Source organism: Falco punctatus (assembly GCF_963210335.1).
Source record: "Falco punctatus genome assembly, chromosome: 8".
NCBI classification, from domain to species: Eukaryota; Metazoa; Chordata; class Aves; order Falconiformes; family Falconidae; genus Falco; species Falco punctatus.
The window spans coordinates 19,455,837-19,470,176 of record NC_137588.1 but is presented as its reverse complement, the minus strand read 5'-3'; the positions used below and the strand labels follow the sequence as shown (position 1 = coordinate 19,470,176).

The 14,340-nt window shown below is 46.7% G+C and overlaps 1 protein-coding gene across 3 annotated transcripts in view; it reads right to left on the bottom strand.

Annotated features, from left to right (window-relative positions):
* The window catches only part of WIPF1 (WAS/WASL interacting protein family member 1), a 57,395-nt gene extending 44,373 nt beyond the window's left edge, over positions 1–13,022 (bottom strand). The window contains exon 1 of one of the 3 annotated variants that reach the window (XM_080400537.1): positions 12,471–13,022. In XM_080400537.1, the coding sequence (XP_080256663.1) occupies positions 12,471–12,636 (166 nt within the window). In that variant the 5' untranslated portion in view covers positions 12,637–13,022. Of the gene's footprint in view, positions 1–10,111; positions 12,216–12,470 lie in introns of those variants that run through there. The other 2 variants (XM_080400540.1, XM_080400538.1) reach the window with 2 other exon arrangements.
* Positions 13,023–14,340: the final 1,318 nt, after the last annotated feature.

Genomic DNA, 14,340 nt, shown 5'->3' with positions numbered 1-14,340 from the left:
AATATATAAGCATTGCTATGATGGCAATATTAAAAGCTATTTATTATTGAGCAATTTGTCTTTAGCTACTAGCATGAGTCTTAGAAGTTTACAGCATGAGTCTTAAAAGTTTACAAAGTTTCAGATATGAAAAGTTTGATGAACGATTTTCATATACTTGGTTATTTCTACCATTTATTAGTAGAAAACATCAACTGTTTTAGAAGATCACACTTAAACCTGAGTAACACTTCATATTCAAACTTCCCAACAGCATGTGTACATATATACATGCACATATACTACGTACACGCAAACAAAGTTAATAAATCTACACTTCAGAGATCATGACCTACCACAACATCCACACATTTTAAATCCACAAAACCAGTATTAATTGACAAAGGCAATTTTTTTATCTGACACAGGCCATACAGTTCAAAGCTGTTACTTCTGCTTGGTTTATTTTACCTTTACATTCTGAATCATCATACTGGAAGGACTGAAAACTTGTGATTATACAGAAAATAGAAAGGAAGCTAGCTACAAGCAGGACAACGCAGGAGTATATATTGGCATGATTTCACTGATGACAAAAGAGGGAGCTGTGCACTGTTTTATAGTAGGGGTATCCTATCCAAAGCTCATCCCTTTCACTTTTTTCTTTTTTCTTTTTTAAAAGGGAAAGACAGTCCCAATCATTGGCAACTTTAGTCCGTCCATTTCTTCCATTCTTCCCATGGGTGGTATATTCCGCATCAGGAATATCTGGATGCCAAATATAGCCACAGAGCAGAGTCTGTACATACTTACTGGGTGATTATAAAATAGAAGCAGCTTCTCTGCTATATGGGGGTTGAGATCTTTTATTCCTTGCTTAGGTATAAGTGCCAGCAATCCCGCACTGATTGGAACTATGCCCAAGTAAGGCAAGCAAAATCAGATCATGTCTTTTTCTTTCATTAGTATTTATTGAAAACAATATTATCTCGAGAACAAATGGGAGAAAGGAAGGCTCAATATATGAATATGTATATCCACTGCATGCCACATTTTCATTTAATTATTTATGCAATTACTATGAATTAGGAGAGTTTATTACTATGAATTAGGAGAGCAGTGGTTAGAGTAGTAACAGGGAATTGCAGGGTCCATGAAAAGCATCCAGATAACAGCCCTAGAGAATAAAGGTCTCTGTTTCCTTGGACGGTGAAAAATTCAGCCCTGTTGAGAGATCCTACATCTCATTCACACATAAGGGGTAGCTACAGGGACACATCCAAGCAAGACTGCTCACACCACTGTGCCCAGTGTTGGCCCGGGTCTGAAAGGATCACTCATGGAATCAGCGAACAGTTTCAAACCTTGTTCACAATTCCAACCACTTCATGATGGCTTTCAGTGTGGAAGTCATTCAATGCCATTTTGAACACAAACTTCTGTCTTGCAGGCCTGGGATGACCAAATCTTTGCACTTAGGCTTTGCTAAACCTGGTAGAAAGACATGTTTAGTCACAGCTCAACTGGATTAAACTGCCCTATATTGCCAGTCATCAAAACCTGGTTTCATCAACTGCTGAAACAGAGTCAGTTATTAGGAAACCACACTCCAGACGACAAAGCAACACCTCTACCTCAAAAGGGTATGCGAACAGCAGCGTGTCCCTACAGCCTGACAAATAAAAGCAGGTGGGGTTCTGATGCCTTGGCTGTGCAAGTCCCCATAACACACTTGGGAACTGGTGATCAGGACAAGCCCCGCAATGCGCAGGTTGAGATTGAGAGTGGTGGCAATAGTATGGTATTCTGGCTTGAAACAGCTTGGCACCAGGTCTCCCTCATTAGCAGAAGTTCCACACAAGAATATAACCTGTAATAGTCTATACCCCACTCTGTATGAGTTTTGTTTCGTCTTGCCTCTCCCAATAGCACAAGACCAGGTATTCAGTAGAGAACAGCACAATTACAGCTAAGTGTATGGCTTATGGCTCTGAGGGTGTTACCTATGCACAACAGAAAACCCCAGCTTATGAAGTATGTCCTAGCATTTTGAAGAATGTGTCTGAAAAGTTGTTGATGACAGAGCAGAAATGCCTTACAGTCCAATTTCTAAAGTATTCAGCAGAGCTGGCTGGCTCCCCTGCAAGGCTGTGCTGCGGCAGCGACCTAAGAGAAGAGCGCCGAGGAAAGCAGCAGGGGCCTCCTAAAACCCTCCCGCTCAGCCTGGAAAATTACAGCTGCCCCAGAGTAAGGGGGAGGCTATAGCACAGGTCCCTGCGGGGAGGTGAGAAGATTAGTCACGGGCACTTTGGTAGAGCCCAATGCTTCCAGTCGGTCTGTGGGCCACGTCCCAGCAGAGCCAGCACATCCCGGCACGACCCCTCATGGAGGATGAATTGCGAGCCGATACTCCCCGGCTCTCATCGGCAGTGCCTCGAAGCATCCCCACACACTGCGGGGGTCTGAAGGTGTTTCTTCACCCGCTTCCCTGCCACTATGCACTGCCAGCAGGGGCTCAGCTACACCAGCTGTGATACAGGCTGTTTATACCTACTTGAGGTTTCATGATGTTAATAGTTTGGATTTAAGTAAACTTTGTGACATATTTAACTTTGGGCTTTTTGCTGCTAAATGGGACAAGGCCTGTTCTCTCAACTTCTAATGCCAAAGCCAGCGCCCAGCATCGCTCTTGGGAATTCTGGTTCTGAAGACCTTCGATTGTCCACAAGGCTATTTTCGTAAGTATATCCTTCAGAACTATTTTAAAAAAATAATCCCTTATTTTGTACTTGCCCTTATACCAGACAGGATTCCTTAGTGACAGAGTCTGAGATCCTGCACTGATGTGCGCTACAGAAAATGATAGCGATACTAGGGGTCACATGCTCTGTTGAGAAATGAAGAAATCAAGATCTAAATGTGCCAGAGTTAAATACAGAGAAGTGAGACTGCAATTTGTGACAATTTCACTAGACAAAACTGAGGTTTATTGCATCAAACATGCCTGCGGATACTCAGGGTGTTTTCCTCCCCATACAGTCACATCACAGTGATGCTCCAAAACTTTAGAAGAAAGACATCAAGGGCACTGGAGCATTAAAGTAGAAGAGTGACCCTGCCTTCAGGATGCTGATTTCCAAAAATAACCAGCAGTGCCTACCAGAGAATAGAAGGAGCATCTCCAGAAGCATAATGGAAAACATCCCAGAGGAAAGCCTGGGGAAATGCTGTCCTGACCTTGCCTGGAACAACCCTGCTCCACCACTCTCTTCTCAGCACTGATCCCCACAGCAACCTTACATCAAGTGCAGGACCAGGGCTGCACCTACCAGCCATGTGCGTCTCTCTGATGCCTAGGTAAGCAGTGGCAGAGGGACACCTCCTTACCTCTATATAAAGGGAAGAAAATTATATATATATATATATATAAATATATAACTTTCCTTCTTGTAGGGTTTTTCCATGCTATTTTCATTTGCTTCTGTCCATACCTCACAATGGATGGCTTGGAGCAAAGGTCTTGGAAGCTGTAAATGCTGTGGCATTACCTACCATGTGCTATCATTACTATGGTTTAATGCCTCAGTCTCATTCATTAGTGAGCAGACAGTAAACAAACATATCTGTGAGAAGAATAAAAGCTTTCAGTCTAAGCAAAAAAGAGCGTATACCAATCTTACTGTAAACAACTACAAACTCCATTATTCCTCTTAAGAGGAAACTTTCTTGGGGAACTTTAAAAGTAACACAAACCAGAAGACAACAATGACAGTTCTTTCCCTTGGAAGCACAAAACCCCTCAGTGTTCTCATTTAAGTACTGCACATGATGACATCCAACTGGGTTTTACCCTGCAATTCACTCGCATTATCAGGGACATTCTGCTAAACAACTGGCACATTTTAAGATGAATAAAGAAGGAACTTGTCCAGTCATCTCAAGCTGTTTGTCAGTTATGGAACACTTAATTTTCTAGTTCCCTATAGCAGCTCAAGTTAATTTGTCTTCCTCTTGACTCCAGTCAGCATGCACACTTCTTTTAAGGACGCACAAATGAAAAAAAGAAAAAGCTGTAATAAAACTTGGAGACACTCATCCTGCAGAGAGCTGCTAGGAAGAGGATAACCAGTAAATGAGGAAATAAATATTGCTGTGGTTCCACTTATGGGGACAAGTAAGTATAAGTACACAGCAACTCTTCAGAGTAAGATGCTTCAATGCAAAAAACATCATCTCATCTGAAAATGAAACTAAACAAGACAAGAACACGAGTTGTTCATTTGCACCCAAGGGACACTAGTCAATTCAATTAAGAATGATGTATTTAAAGCTGTGCCATGAAGCAAGTTTTATGTCCCTCCCTAAGCCACCTATTCAGATCAAATGCAGAACTTCTATTTGAAGGTACAGTAGGAAGGTCCAAGGGAAAATTATTTCCTTGTGGTTTGTTGCTGCCTAGTATTAAAACAAAGTTTTAGTGCCGTCTGCTGCTATTTGAGACTTTTGGTTCAAGATATCACCAGAACTACTGACTGGAAAATTTGTCTGTTGAAGTAATTATCTTTCTCTTAGTTTCAGAGTGGTATTAGTCTGGGATGGCTTGAAAATGCGACCTGCAGACAGGAACAATTATATACTGGTAAATGTTGCCTCTGTGGCCTCAGATGAATAGCATTCTCTGTAAAACCGGAAGAGACATACTTGCGTATGCTCCCTTACCACCACACAGCTATCATTTCATTTTTCATTTCATCCCACTGGAATAGAAAATGCATTCTACTGGGCATTGGTCAAATGCATTCCCTATCTCAAAGGTCTCAAAATGAAAGACAAGATATACGACCATACGAAAAATGGTCACACGAACCAAATGGTTCATGAAGGAGCATCTGACCAAACAGAGATACATAGACAGATATCGATAGATTGAGTCACGCAAACTCACTTGTTATATGCATGAACATGCAGTTTGTTTACTTACAACACATGCAACACACACCATCCTTTATGGCTTACATTTAATACTTCCTTTAAAAACTCTTTTCAGTAGCTTTGAACATGAAAGTAAGAGTGGAAAATTGTCTGTTTTGCATTTCTGTGCCAGAACCGTGCCCTGCCCTGCTCCCCTCCTTTTGAAAACATATTAGGCAAAGTGGGTCAATGTTGGGTAAATCAGGGTATGAAGAGAACAGTAACTAACATGATGGCCATGGAAAAATGGATGAGTTGGAGAACATTGAAGAGAGGACTGTCAAGCTTAGTACTGCATAGCTGATGCATGTTTACCAAACAGAAATCCAAACTGATCCAAAAGAGCGCCAAAATTGTATCACTGAATTACTAGCCAAGGGACATTTCATCAGGTAGGAGTTGAGGGGAAGAATAAAGTCCTTCCCTGCCTTCCCCCCAGATATTCATTATCACCCACATCTTTCTATTAAAGTGCTACCTAGCTGATGCTAGTTACAAAACCTGTTACCATCCTGTTTAGGCTACTCAGAAAAGGAAGGTTCCTGATTATGCCTCTCTTACAGCTCTGGAGTGCTACATCAGCGGCTGGAGCCTGCAAGCTGCCTCTAAGCATCTCCGTCTTTCCTCAGGGACCAGGGTAATTTGAGGGCTGTGATAAGGTCCCACCATTTTCAGAGCCTGCCGGTGAGGTGAGCTAATGAGGCACAGTCTGCTGTTCCCAGCAGAAATAGCAGAGACACCACTGATCTAGGGCAGCAGCTCTCAAACTTAACTGTTCACATAATTACTTTTTAAAAATAAAAAGGAAGAAAAAAGGAAAGAAAACAGAGTTGGGGTGGGGTGGGGAATTGAAGTTCAGGCAAACTCCTCTTTCACTTCTTGAAAAAGGGGCCAGGGCACAGCTCTAAGCCACTGGGTGCACAGACTGGTCTGAAGGGTCACTGTTACCAGCTGGAAGTCATTTTACCTTCATTCCCAAGAACACATATTTCAAGGATTGTATTTTGCAGATTTGGTAACACTGCATTTACTCCTTCAGTCTCTCTTGCCTATAGGTATCTTTAAACCAGCAGAAGAAAAACAAGACCAAAAAAATATTTGAAAAAGCAGAGTCTGGACCAGAAAATTCATTACATAGATTATGACTGAATACTCAGAACTACAGGAGATTTAAGTTTTATATAACCTCAAGGTTCAGTGGGAAGAAACTCACGTCACCAGCCAAACCCAGCGGTGTGCTGAGCCAGTGTTATGAACCTGGGGGCAGGGTCTGGACCTGCCAGCCTTGGGCTGCCCACACCAACACGCTCTCGTGTGTGCTGCAGGCTACTGCCCTTGCCAAGAAATCCCAAGCTCTCAGCTGTACGCGTGCCCCACTGTAAAGATGCCTTTTTTAATGTTCAAGACAGTTTGTTTCAGCCAGCCAGATCATGGAGCATGGCTGATCTGGGACACATTCACAAGTACTCACACTTGTCTTGCTTCCACTGCAGCCAGGCATAGCACCCATACCTATCTTCCAGGCAAAGCTGCCCAGACAATTCAGCTTTATGTAGCTGGCAGGCTCAGCTGTTACAGGGCATTACTCCAACGTGAGCTCTCTTGCAATGCACATGTGCAATCGGACAACTGGTCATGGTGACAATAAAATAACATCATTCTATCCAATTTCTATGACTTAAAGGATTTCCCAACTTTCCATGCCTGCTGATGCCCTCTTAGTATTTAGATACCCGTGTCAAGTGAGTTACAAAACTGATCTGTTATTGTGGTGAATAAGTGATGGACAGATCTGCTGAATGATGCAAGGCTCCAATGACTTTTAGTTATGCTTATGTAACTCCATAGTTTCACAGCTGCTAATAATTAGCAGATGACCTGCATAAGTGGTAGACAAAAAAAAAGGGAAAGAAGAATCCTGCTTCATCACTTCAAAAACAAGCTACCAAAACAAGAATAATGATTTTTTTTTAATCTGCCATGATTTTCTTTTTCTCCTCTCAACAGAATTCAAACAAACACAGCATAACGAATTCAGCATAACTTATAACTGAAGAGCTGAATGGTGCCTTGTTCGTAGCATTTGGATTTGAAACACAGATGTAGTTAACTCACAGCTTAACTCCTTCCATGGTACTCTTTTAAAATGCTGATCTGTGTTCTTCTCAGCTTCCAGATTTTAAAAAGTTTTCTTCAAGTGATTTTTTTTTCTTTTTTAAACAAAGAGAGATTCAAACTTGGATTCAGTGTAGAGCTTCCTCTGCTCTTTTCCTTGCTTAAAAATAAGCGATTAATTGTTATGCAGCAAACTGGGAATAACATCACTTTCTAAAAATTTCCTTTGCAGCTCTTGTCTATTTCACCAAATTCTTTTCCAGATCTGATGTTCTCAGTTCTTCCTGAAAAAGTCAATGTAATAAACTGGTCTTTAGTACTAAAAACCCTATGAATATGACAGATGAAGCAAAAAAAATGAAAATTATCTTTCAGAAGGTAAAAGCAGTCTCTGTTGCTGAGTGATCTGAAAGTAGTCCAAGTAGGAAGAGGGGATGATTTTACATTTAAAGACAACATCTTTTAACTACTAAGGCACTAGTCTGTCAGTCAGGAGATTTATGATCCTCTGCGGTACTATTACTGACCTGCTGCTGTGAAACTTCAAGGCAAAGCCACTTCCCTACACTATGCTCCTCTCTGTGCTCCAATGTTTGAAGTCTTTATTCAGACTTCTCAAGGCCATTTTGGGATGATTTGAGACCACTGTTATTCCCAGATGTTCTGGGGACAGACAAAAGCAACCATGCTTATCTAGTAATGCAAAAAACACAGCACACAGCCAGCTGGAAGGAACCGCTGGATCTCATCTAGTTCAGAGCAGGGCTAATCTGACTTAAAGCAGGTTGTTTGGGCCTTATTCAGTCCAGTTTTTAGACCATCTGCAAGGACAGAGACTCCACAATCTCGCTGGACAACCAGTTTCAGTGGTTAGGCACCCTCACCACCAAGGGCCTTACCGGCAATTTTCATAGGAAGCAGTGCAAGAAGCTGAGGAATGAGATTTCTTCTTAGGGCTCACTTCTGCTCCTGTTAAGTCAGGGTCCAGGAAAATTCAGAACAAACCCTGCTCTACGCCACCTGGTCTTCATGGCCTGAGGATTTCAGCACTCAAGCACAGCATTCACCAAAAATATTAGAGAGGGAGGAAGAGGGAATCACCCCACTTCCTGAAGTTATCACAAGAGAAACATGCACAAGCTATTTTGGGCTCGCTGAATTGAAGCTGCTAAGAGCATTTACTTTAACCTCTGTATTACTTCCCTTTAAAGAATATGCTGTAGTTTTTTTTCAGCAGGAGATATGTACCCAAGTTTCTCTCAGACAAGAAGGAGAGCCCCCACATGAAAACATGCACTGGATGATAGGAGGGCCCTTCACGTGGACTTTGTCCCGGTTCGGAAATGGCAGGAGCTACACACATACACACACTGAAGAAAATAAAGACGAAGGGTGCCACACGAACAGCTGAAATCTTAAGAACTTTTGCTTCTGCAACGTTAGTAGTTAAAGTTACAGAACTATACATTTTAGCTTCAAAGTGTACTTACGTGTAATTGGAACCAAATGTAGAACACCACCACCGAGGTTACAGCAGAGTTAAGTGTTACAAAACAGACTCTCAAACTACTCCTTGCGCCTCCTGTTTATCTCCTTCCAGGAACAAGGAAAAACTTTCTATTCTGAACTCTTTTGATCTTTCAGATTTAGATGAAACTGCTCCCTCGCCACTTGCATCTCCAGCCTTAGAGACACTCACCACTGATCTTTGTGAACAGAGTTGGACGAGGCCCAAGGACAGCTGCACTTTCAGACTTGTGTGCCTGCAAAGCTGAAGAGTGGCGGCAGTATCTTTCGGAGCCTTAGTATTCAGGGTTATTTCCACTGAAAAAATTATCTTTTCACAATTCAGATTTCACAACTCGGCAGCGGTGGCGTAGTGCCTGCAGTGAATCGCCACAGAGCACTAATGTAGTAAACAGTTCATAGATTTTCTTCCCCTTCAGATACACATACATGTAGCTGGCGTTACATGAGAGCACTACGCTGCCATCACATTGGTCACCACAAGTATCCAAAATATTTTAAACAAAACCTATTAAAGCATGATTCTAGACATCTTTAATACATTTAGGTTTTAGTAATCCCTTTCTGGGCTATTTGCCAACTAACAGTTCAACAGTTGTTATTGAATAACAGGCAGATTTTTCACATACATCTTTGAATTAAGGAGCTAAACAAGTAGGTGTCAACTGCACGCCCAACAGCACGCAGAACAAACAGCTGCCTGGAGGATTTGTGGCCACATCCAGTATTCTCATCTTTGGTACTACCAAGATCTCTTCTACCAACCCAAAACTTAACTACCTCCCCACATAAAGAATGCTCTGACCACCCTTACTCAAGCACAGCTAGCACCATGGATTTTGAATAGAGATACTCAGAGCCCCTTTTTGTAACGGATCCAACAGACCAAGTGTTAGAGTGCACCACATGAAGAAAAGGAGAAAGTGTCCGCATTAGAGCCAAGAATAAGAGAAGTCAGTAGAAAACACAAAAGCATTTAATTAGATTTTCATTTTGATAACACTTCATTGTTGTGAAGAAGCCACAATTAAGACGTGTTCACCTTGGCAAAAGCATAAACTTTAAGGAAATCCTCCCCTCTCCATTGCATCACTGTATCTTAAGGTTTCTACACGCAAGTCCATTATGCAGATGGACATTCAGTATAGTTAAAAGTACAGAACATTTCTAAAGACTGCTGCATAACAACTTTTTACTGAACTGTATATATACACCAAGAATAATATATGTGCCTCCAAAGGAAACCTGTGAATTCCTGCCCTCCTGTCACACTTACCAGACACCACCAACATACACTCTTTTCTCCCTCCAAAAAAGCTTCATGTTTATACAAGCAAGGCAGAACACTAAGAGCTTTTAGAACTTTGTGCACTGTAGGTAATACATCTATACTGCAAAACTGCAGCGTGTTCTCTTCACTCTGGGTTTCTCAAAAAAACACCTCCAAATCCCCACAAAACAAATTCAGAATGGTCTAATAGTCTTGTAGCAATGCAGCCACCAAAGACAGCCTTCCTACCTGATGCCATTCAGAGAGTAAAGTCATGCTTGTAAAGTTTAAAAGTGTAGTTTCAATACTAAGGCAGCAGCAGGAGTTGGGACACAGCTAGAGCTTCAACTGTTTAATTCCCATTTGCTGGGGTGTGTGATCTCAAAGCAGGAGGCAGGGGAGAGGCAGCACAGGGCTTATAGAGGACTTTTGTACAGACCGAGGGAGTAGCTGCTGCTCCTCCTCCTCACTCTCCTTTTCCAGGGATTTTAAACCCAGATTGCTGAACCTTTCAGCAATTCAGTTTACAGCACAATCCCAAGGATAACTGGGAGAGGCTGAACGAGCTGCAGCACAGGGGCAGGAACAGGTGAGCAGCCATAAGAGGGGTGGGAGGGAGAGGGCTGGAAACAGAAACCCCAAAAGCTGCCAAGGGCAATGCGTAGAGTAACCACAGCCCCCACAGCACAGCCCCTGCCCCAAAGAGCTCGCACTCCAGTCAAGGCCAACCACAGGAACTGCCATGCCTCTCATTTCACATTCCTCCGAAATTTAACCAACTATGGCAATAATAATTTCACATACTACAGTGAGAACAACATGTTTGACAGGCAGATGCTAAGGACAATGTCCCGCTCAGCTTGAGGTCAGAGGGTGCTGAAGAGCCTAGAAGAGTGAGGCAGAAAGACACACATAATAGTTGATGAATGAAAAGCAATGCTTTCTGGAAGAACAGTAACAGGGACTCAAGAGATACAATTTCATATTTTTTAGATTTTTGCCCTTGTCCTAGCTAAACAGATCTTTAACAACACTGCTGTGTACATACAAAATGGTTTTCCTCTCCATTTGTAGCCTTCCTCTGTCCCCCTTGATTCTTTCTCATACTCTCTTCCCAAATCTCCCTTTCCATGCCTGTCCTCCCCTCACGTGCTCCGGCTGCACGGCGGGCAGAACTGCTCTCAAACAGCTGCGCTTCCCCCTGGCACGCTCCTTCCCCCCACCCACTCCAGCAGGGGGAACGTACGTGCCAGCTCAGCCCACCTGGTGCCCACAGCACCCTGAAAGGTGCACTGCCAGAGCGGGGCCCTCTGCAGCAGCACTGCCACCCCGCCTGCCTTCACCGAGGGCAGGAGGGCTCCCGAGCGGGGCACACCACAGGTACCCTGCGGAGGCCAGGCAGGCTGAGAGGACCTCTTCTTTTTCACGTGGCCTCTCGGGCCTCTGTGCTGCGCTCCCAGGTTGGGCCTGGAAGAGCTAACAGAGAGCAGAAACAGAGGGAGCGAGACATGCTGCCCATCCTCTGGAGGTCAAGACAACTAAGGACAGCTGCTTGTCACAGCCCCCTCCTTGAGGAAGCATTTCAAAAAATAAAAGAGCAACTTGAAAGTTCCTCATGGTGGGTTCCGGAACAAGCACACCCTAGTGCCATAGACAAGTGCTGTTATCACTTTTGTTTTGCATACGAGGCCAGAGCAGGGCACATGGTAGCAGACGAAGAACACCTACTCTCAGAGAAGGGTTGTGGACCTGCACTGCAGAAAGTGTTTATTAAAAGACAAAGCACAGCCATTGGAGTAGCAGAGGCAAACAAGGGGGAAAATAAGCTAAAACTTTAAGACTGTTTACTCGAGGTTACCAAACTCGACTCCTGCAAAAACCCTGTAAGAGCCAGCTGAGGGGACAGACCTGCTTCGGTTGCCCCCACCACAGAGCCTAACTACAAGGTTCACCTCAACATTTGCTGCAAGTAAAAGCAACTGAGGGAGGAAGGGTGTGACAGACACCTGCGTGAGCAAGCGGCCGCAAGGGCACCCCTCCCGGGTGCCACACGCGTGGGCGGCGGCGTGTGCCACGGCCCCAGCGCGGCCCTCCCCGCCCTGCCACGCCGGCCGGGGTGTCACAGCCGCAGCAGCGACGGGCACGGGTGCCATCAGCCACCTCCTCGGAGGCGCGGGAGAGGCACGGTCGGAGCTGCCAAGAGGGACCGGCGGCGGCGTCCGGAGGCCAGCGCCGTCCTCCGTCCCGGGCACACACCCAGCCCCAGCGAAAGCGAGGGGGAAGCGGGGAGGGATCCCGGCCCCGCCAGCGCGGCTTCGGCAGGCAGGAGGAGCGCGTCCCAGCCCGGGACAGAGCGTCTGGAAGAAAAGACAGAAAGAGAAGAGAGGCGCGAAGCGAGACGGCTCCCGGGGCGGGGGCTGCCGCCGCCCCGCCGCCCGCCCGACCCGTGCCGGCAGGGCGCTCGCCCGCGGGGCCGGGGGTGCCGAGCCGCCCCAGCGCGGCCGCCGGGGCCCTGCCCGGCCCGCACAGCCCCCCCCGCCCCGAGCGGGCAGCTAAGCCCAGTCCGCGCCCCATCCCTCCCGGGCGCCGGAGCCCCGCGCCCCCTTACCGCGCTCCGGGCGGGCTACGCGGCGGGAGGGGACGGCAGCTGCCCCCGGCGCTCCAGCCGCTGCGGCGGCCGGGACATGTTGGGCCGGGCGGCTATTTATAGCGGCAGGAAGCGGCGCGGCGCGGCTCTGGGGCGCCGCTCCCCCGCCGCCCGCGCCGCCGCACATGCCCCGGGCCCGCAGCGCGGGGGGCGGGCGGCCCGGGGGGGTCCCGGTGGGCGTTCGCCCGCCCCGCCGCCGTTGCCTCCGGCTGGCAGGCTTGGCTCGGCCCGAGCGGGGCTTTTCCGCCGGGTGATCCTTCCCGGGCGGCCTGGGCGTGCGGGTGAGGGCCGTGCCCCCCGCCCCGACCTGCGGCCCTTCTGTCCCGGGTGTGCGCTGGCAGCTAAACCCAGCTGGAGTTAGCGGGGTAACTGCGTTACAGGGAAGGGGTTTCAGGTCCCCGAGTGCTAGCACCTGAACCGCCTGAGCTGCCAACGTTGGCAGCGCTTCCAGGGATCCACCCTGCCGAGACCCCACGGGTCGCCCGGCAGTGCCCGTTGCCCGTGCAGCCAGCCCTGCTGTCCGCAGCCTCTCGGCCGCTGTTGCACCCACTGCAGGGAGCGTCGGGGCAGGGAGGTGCCGGGTGCTCCCTGCGCCTGCTGGGCCCTTGCCTCGGCCTTCTGGGGCGGCCGCAGCCCCCACAGGCCATGCAGCAGGGTCCCCTCGCACCCCAGCTCCCGGAGCCCTGCTGGTCCGCAAAGCTCTCGTCGTTTTCCCTACCTGCCTCCCATGGCCTCGATAGCAGCCGGCAGGGGAGGGGTAGTGGAGCTTGGGGAATGGCAAGGCAGCAGGCAGACACACGCGGTAGAGTACAAACGTAATTAAACAGTGGGAAAGAGGTACTTGCTTTTTCCCTTTTAAGGTTTGCAGTATGCCGAGGTGTGGGAAGGTCAATTACCCCTCTCCACATGATGCCCCAAAAGGCATTTGTGCTTCTTACCTCAATTAGCTCACGCAGAGATTGCCTTGCCAGACAAGCAATAGACTCTGCTTCCTTTTCCCTCTCAGCTTGTCTAAGTTTTCTAGAAACTTATGTTAATGTTTTTGGGTCCAGCACTGAGGTCTTGAATGAGAAAATGCCCAAAGCATCACTAATAGAGTAGCTTAGGCAGGTAGGAGCAAAGTGCGGAGGGCGAGAGCCGTGCCCCAAGTGCCCGTTTGAGCCAACACATGGATCCCACACGCTTTTGTCTTTGTAGAATTTCACAAGCTGGAGGTATTTGAATGTTTTTTGTTTAGTCGGTGCAAGAATACAGTCCAGCCCAGCAGCTACATCACACTGTCATTTAAAATATATGAAGGTTAGGGACAGGTGTCCTGAAGAACTTAAATGTATCCTTGATTCACTTGTAGCAACATGTCCCAGCAAGGTTACTCAGTCTTGAGCTAACCTGCTACAACTTAACTTTCATGTTAAGACACAGCATTATGGTGAGACACGCTGTCCTAAGAGCAATGGCATTGCCGATTTGCCTTCAGTGTGAGGTTTCAAACCTTGCCAGGCTTTTATGTAGGTTATTTCTCTGTTTCTGTGTCATTGCATGCTTGGAGCAGTAGAAGATGGACACAAAAACAGGGACAATTTTTTTTCTCTCTCTACCCGCTTCTGACCCACGCACACAACGTAGATTAGCTTGCAAGCAAAAATCATGGAGCTCGCAAATGGAAAAACTGCAGGTACCCTGTGTTTACTGTCTTTACATTCTCAGAGCTCCCTAAAGAGGGTCACAAATCCACATGAGGTTCCTAAGCACGGCATACTGCATTTGGGTCATTGGTTAGCTGAAAAGTCACGTAGAGGGAAACAGCTTCTGCTTGCCTCCGTACTGGGGG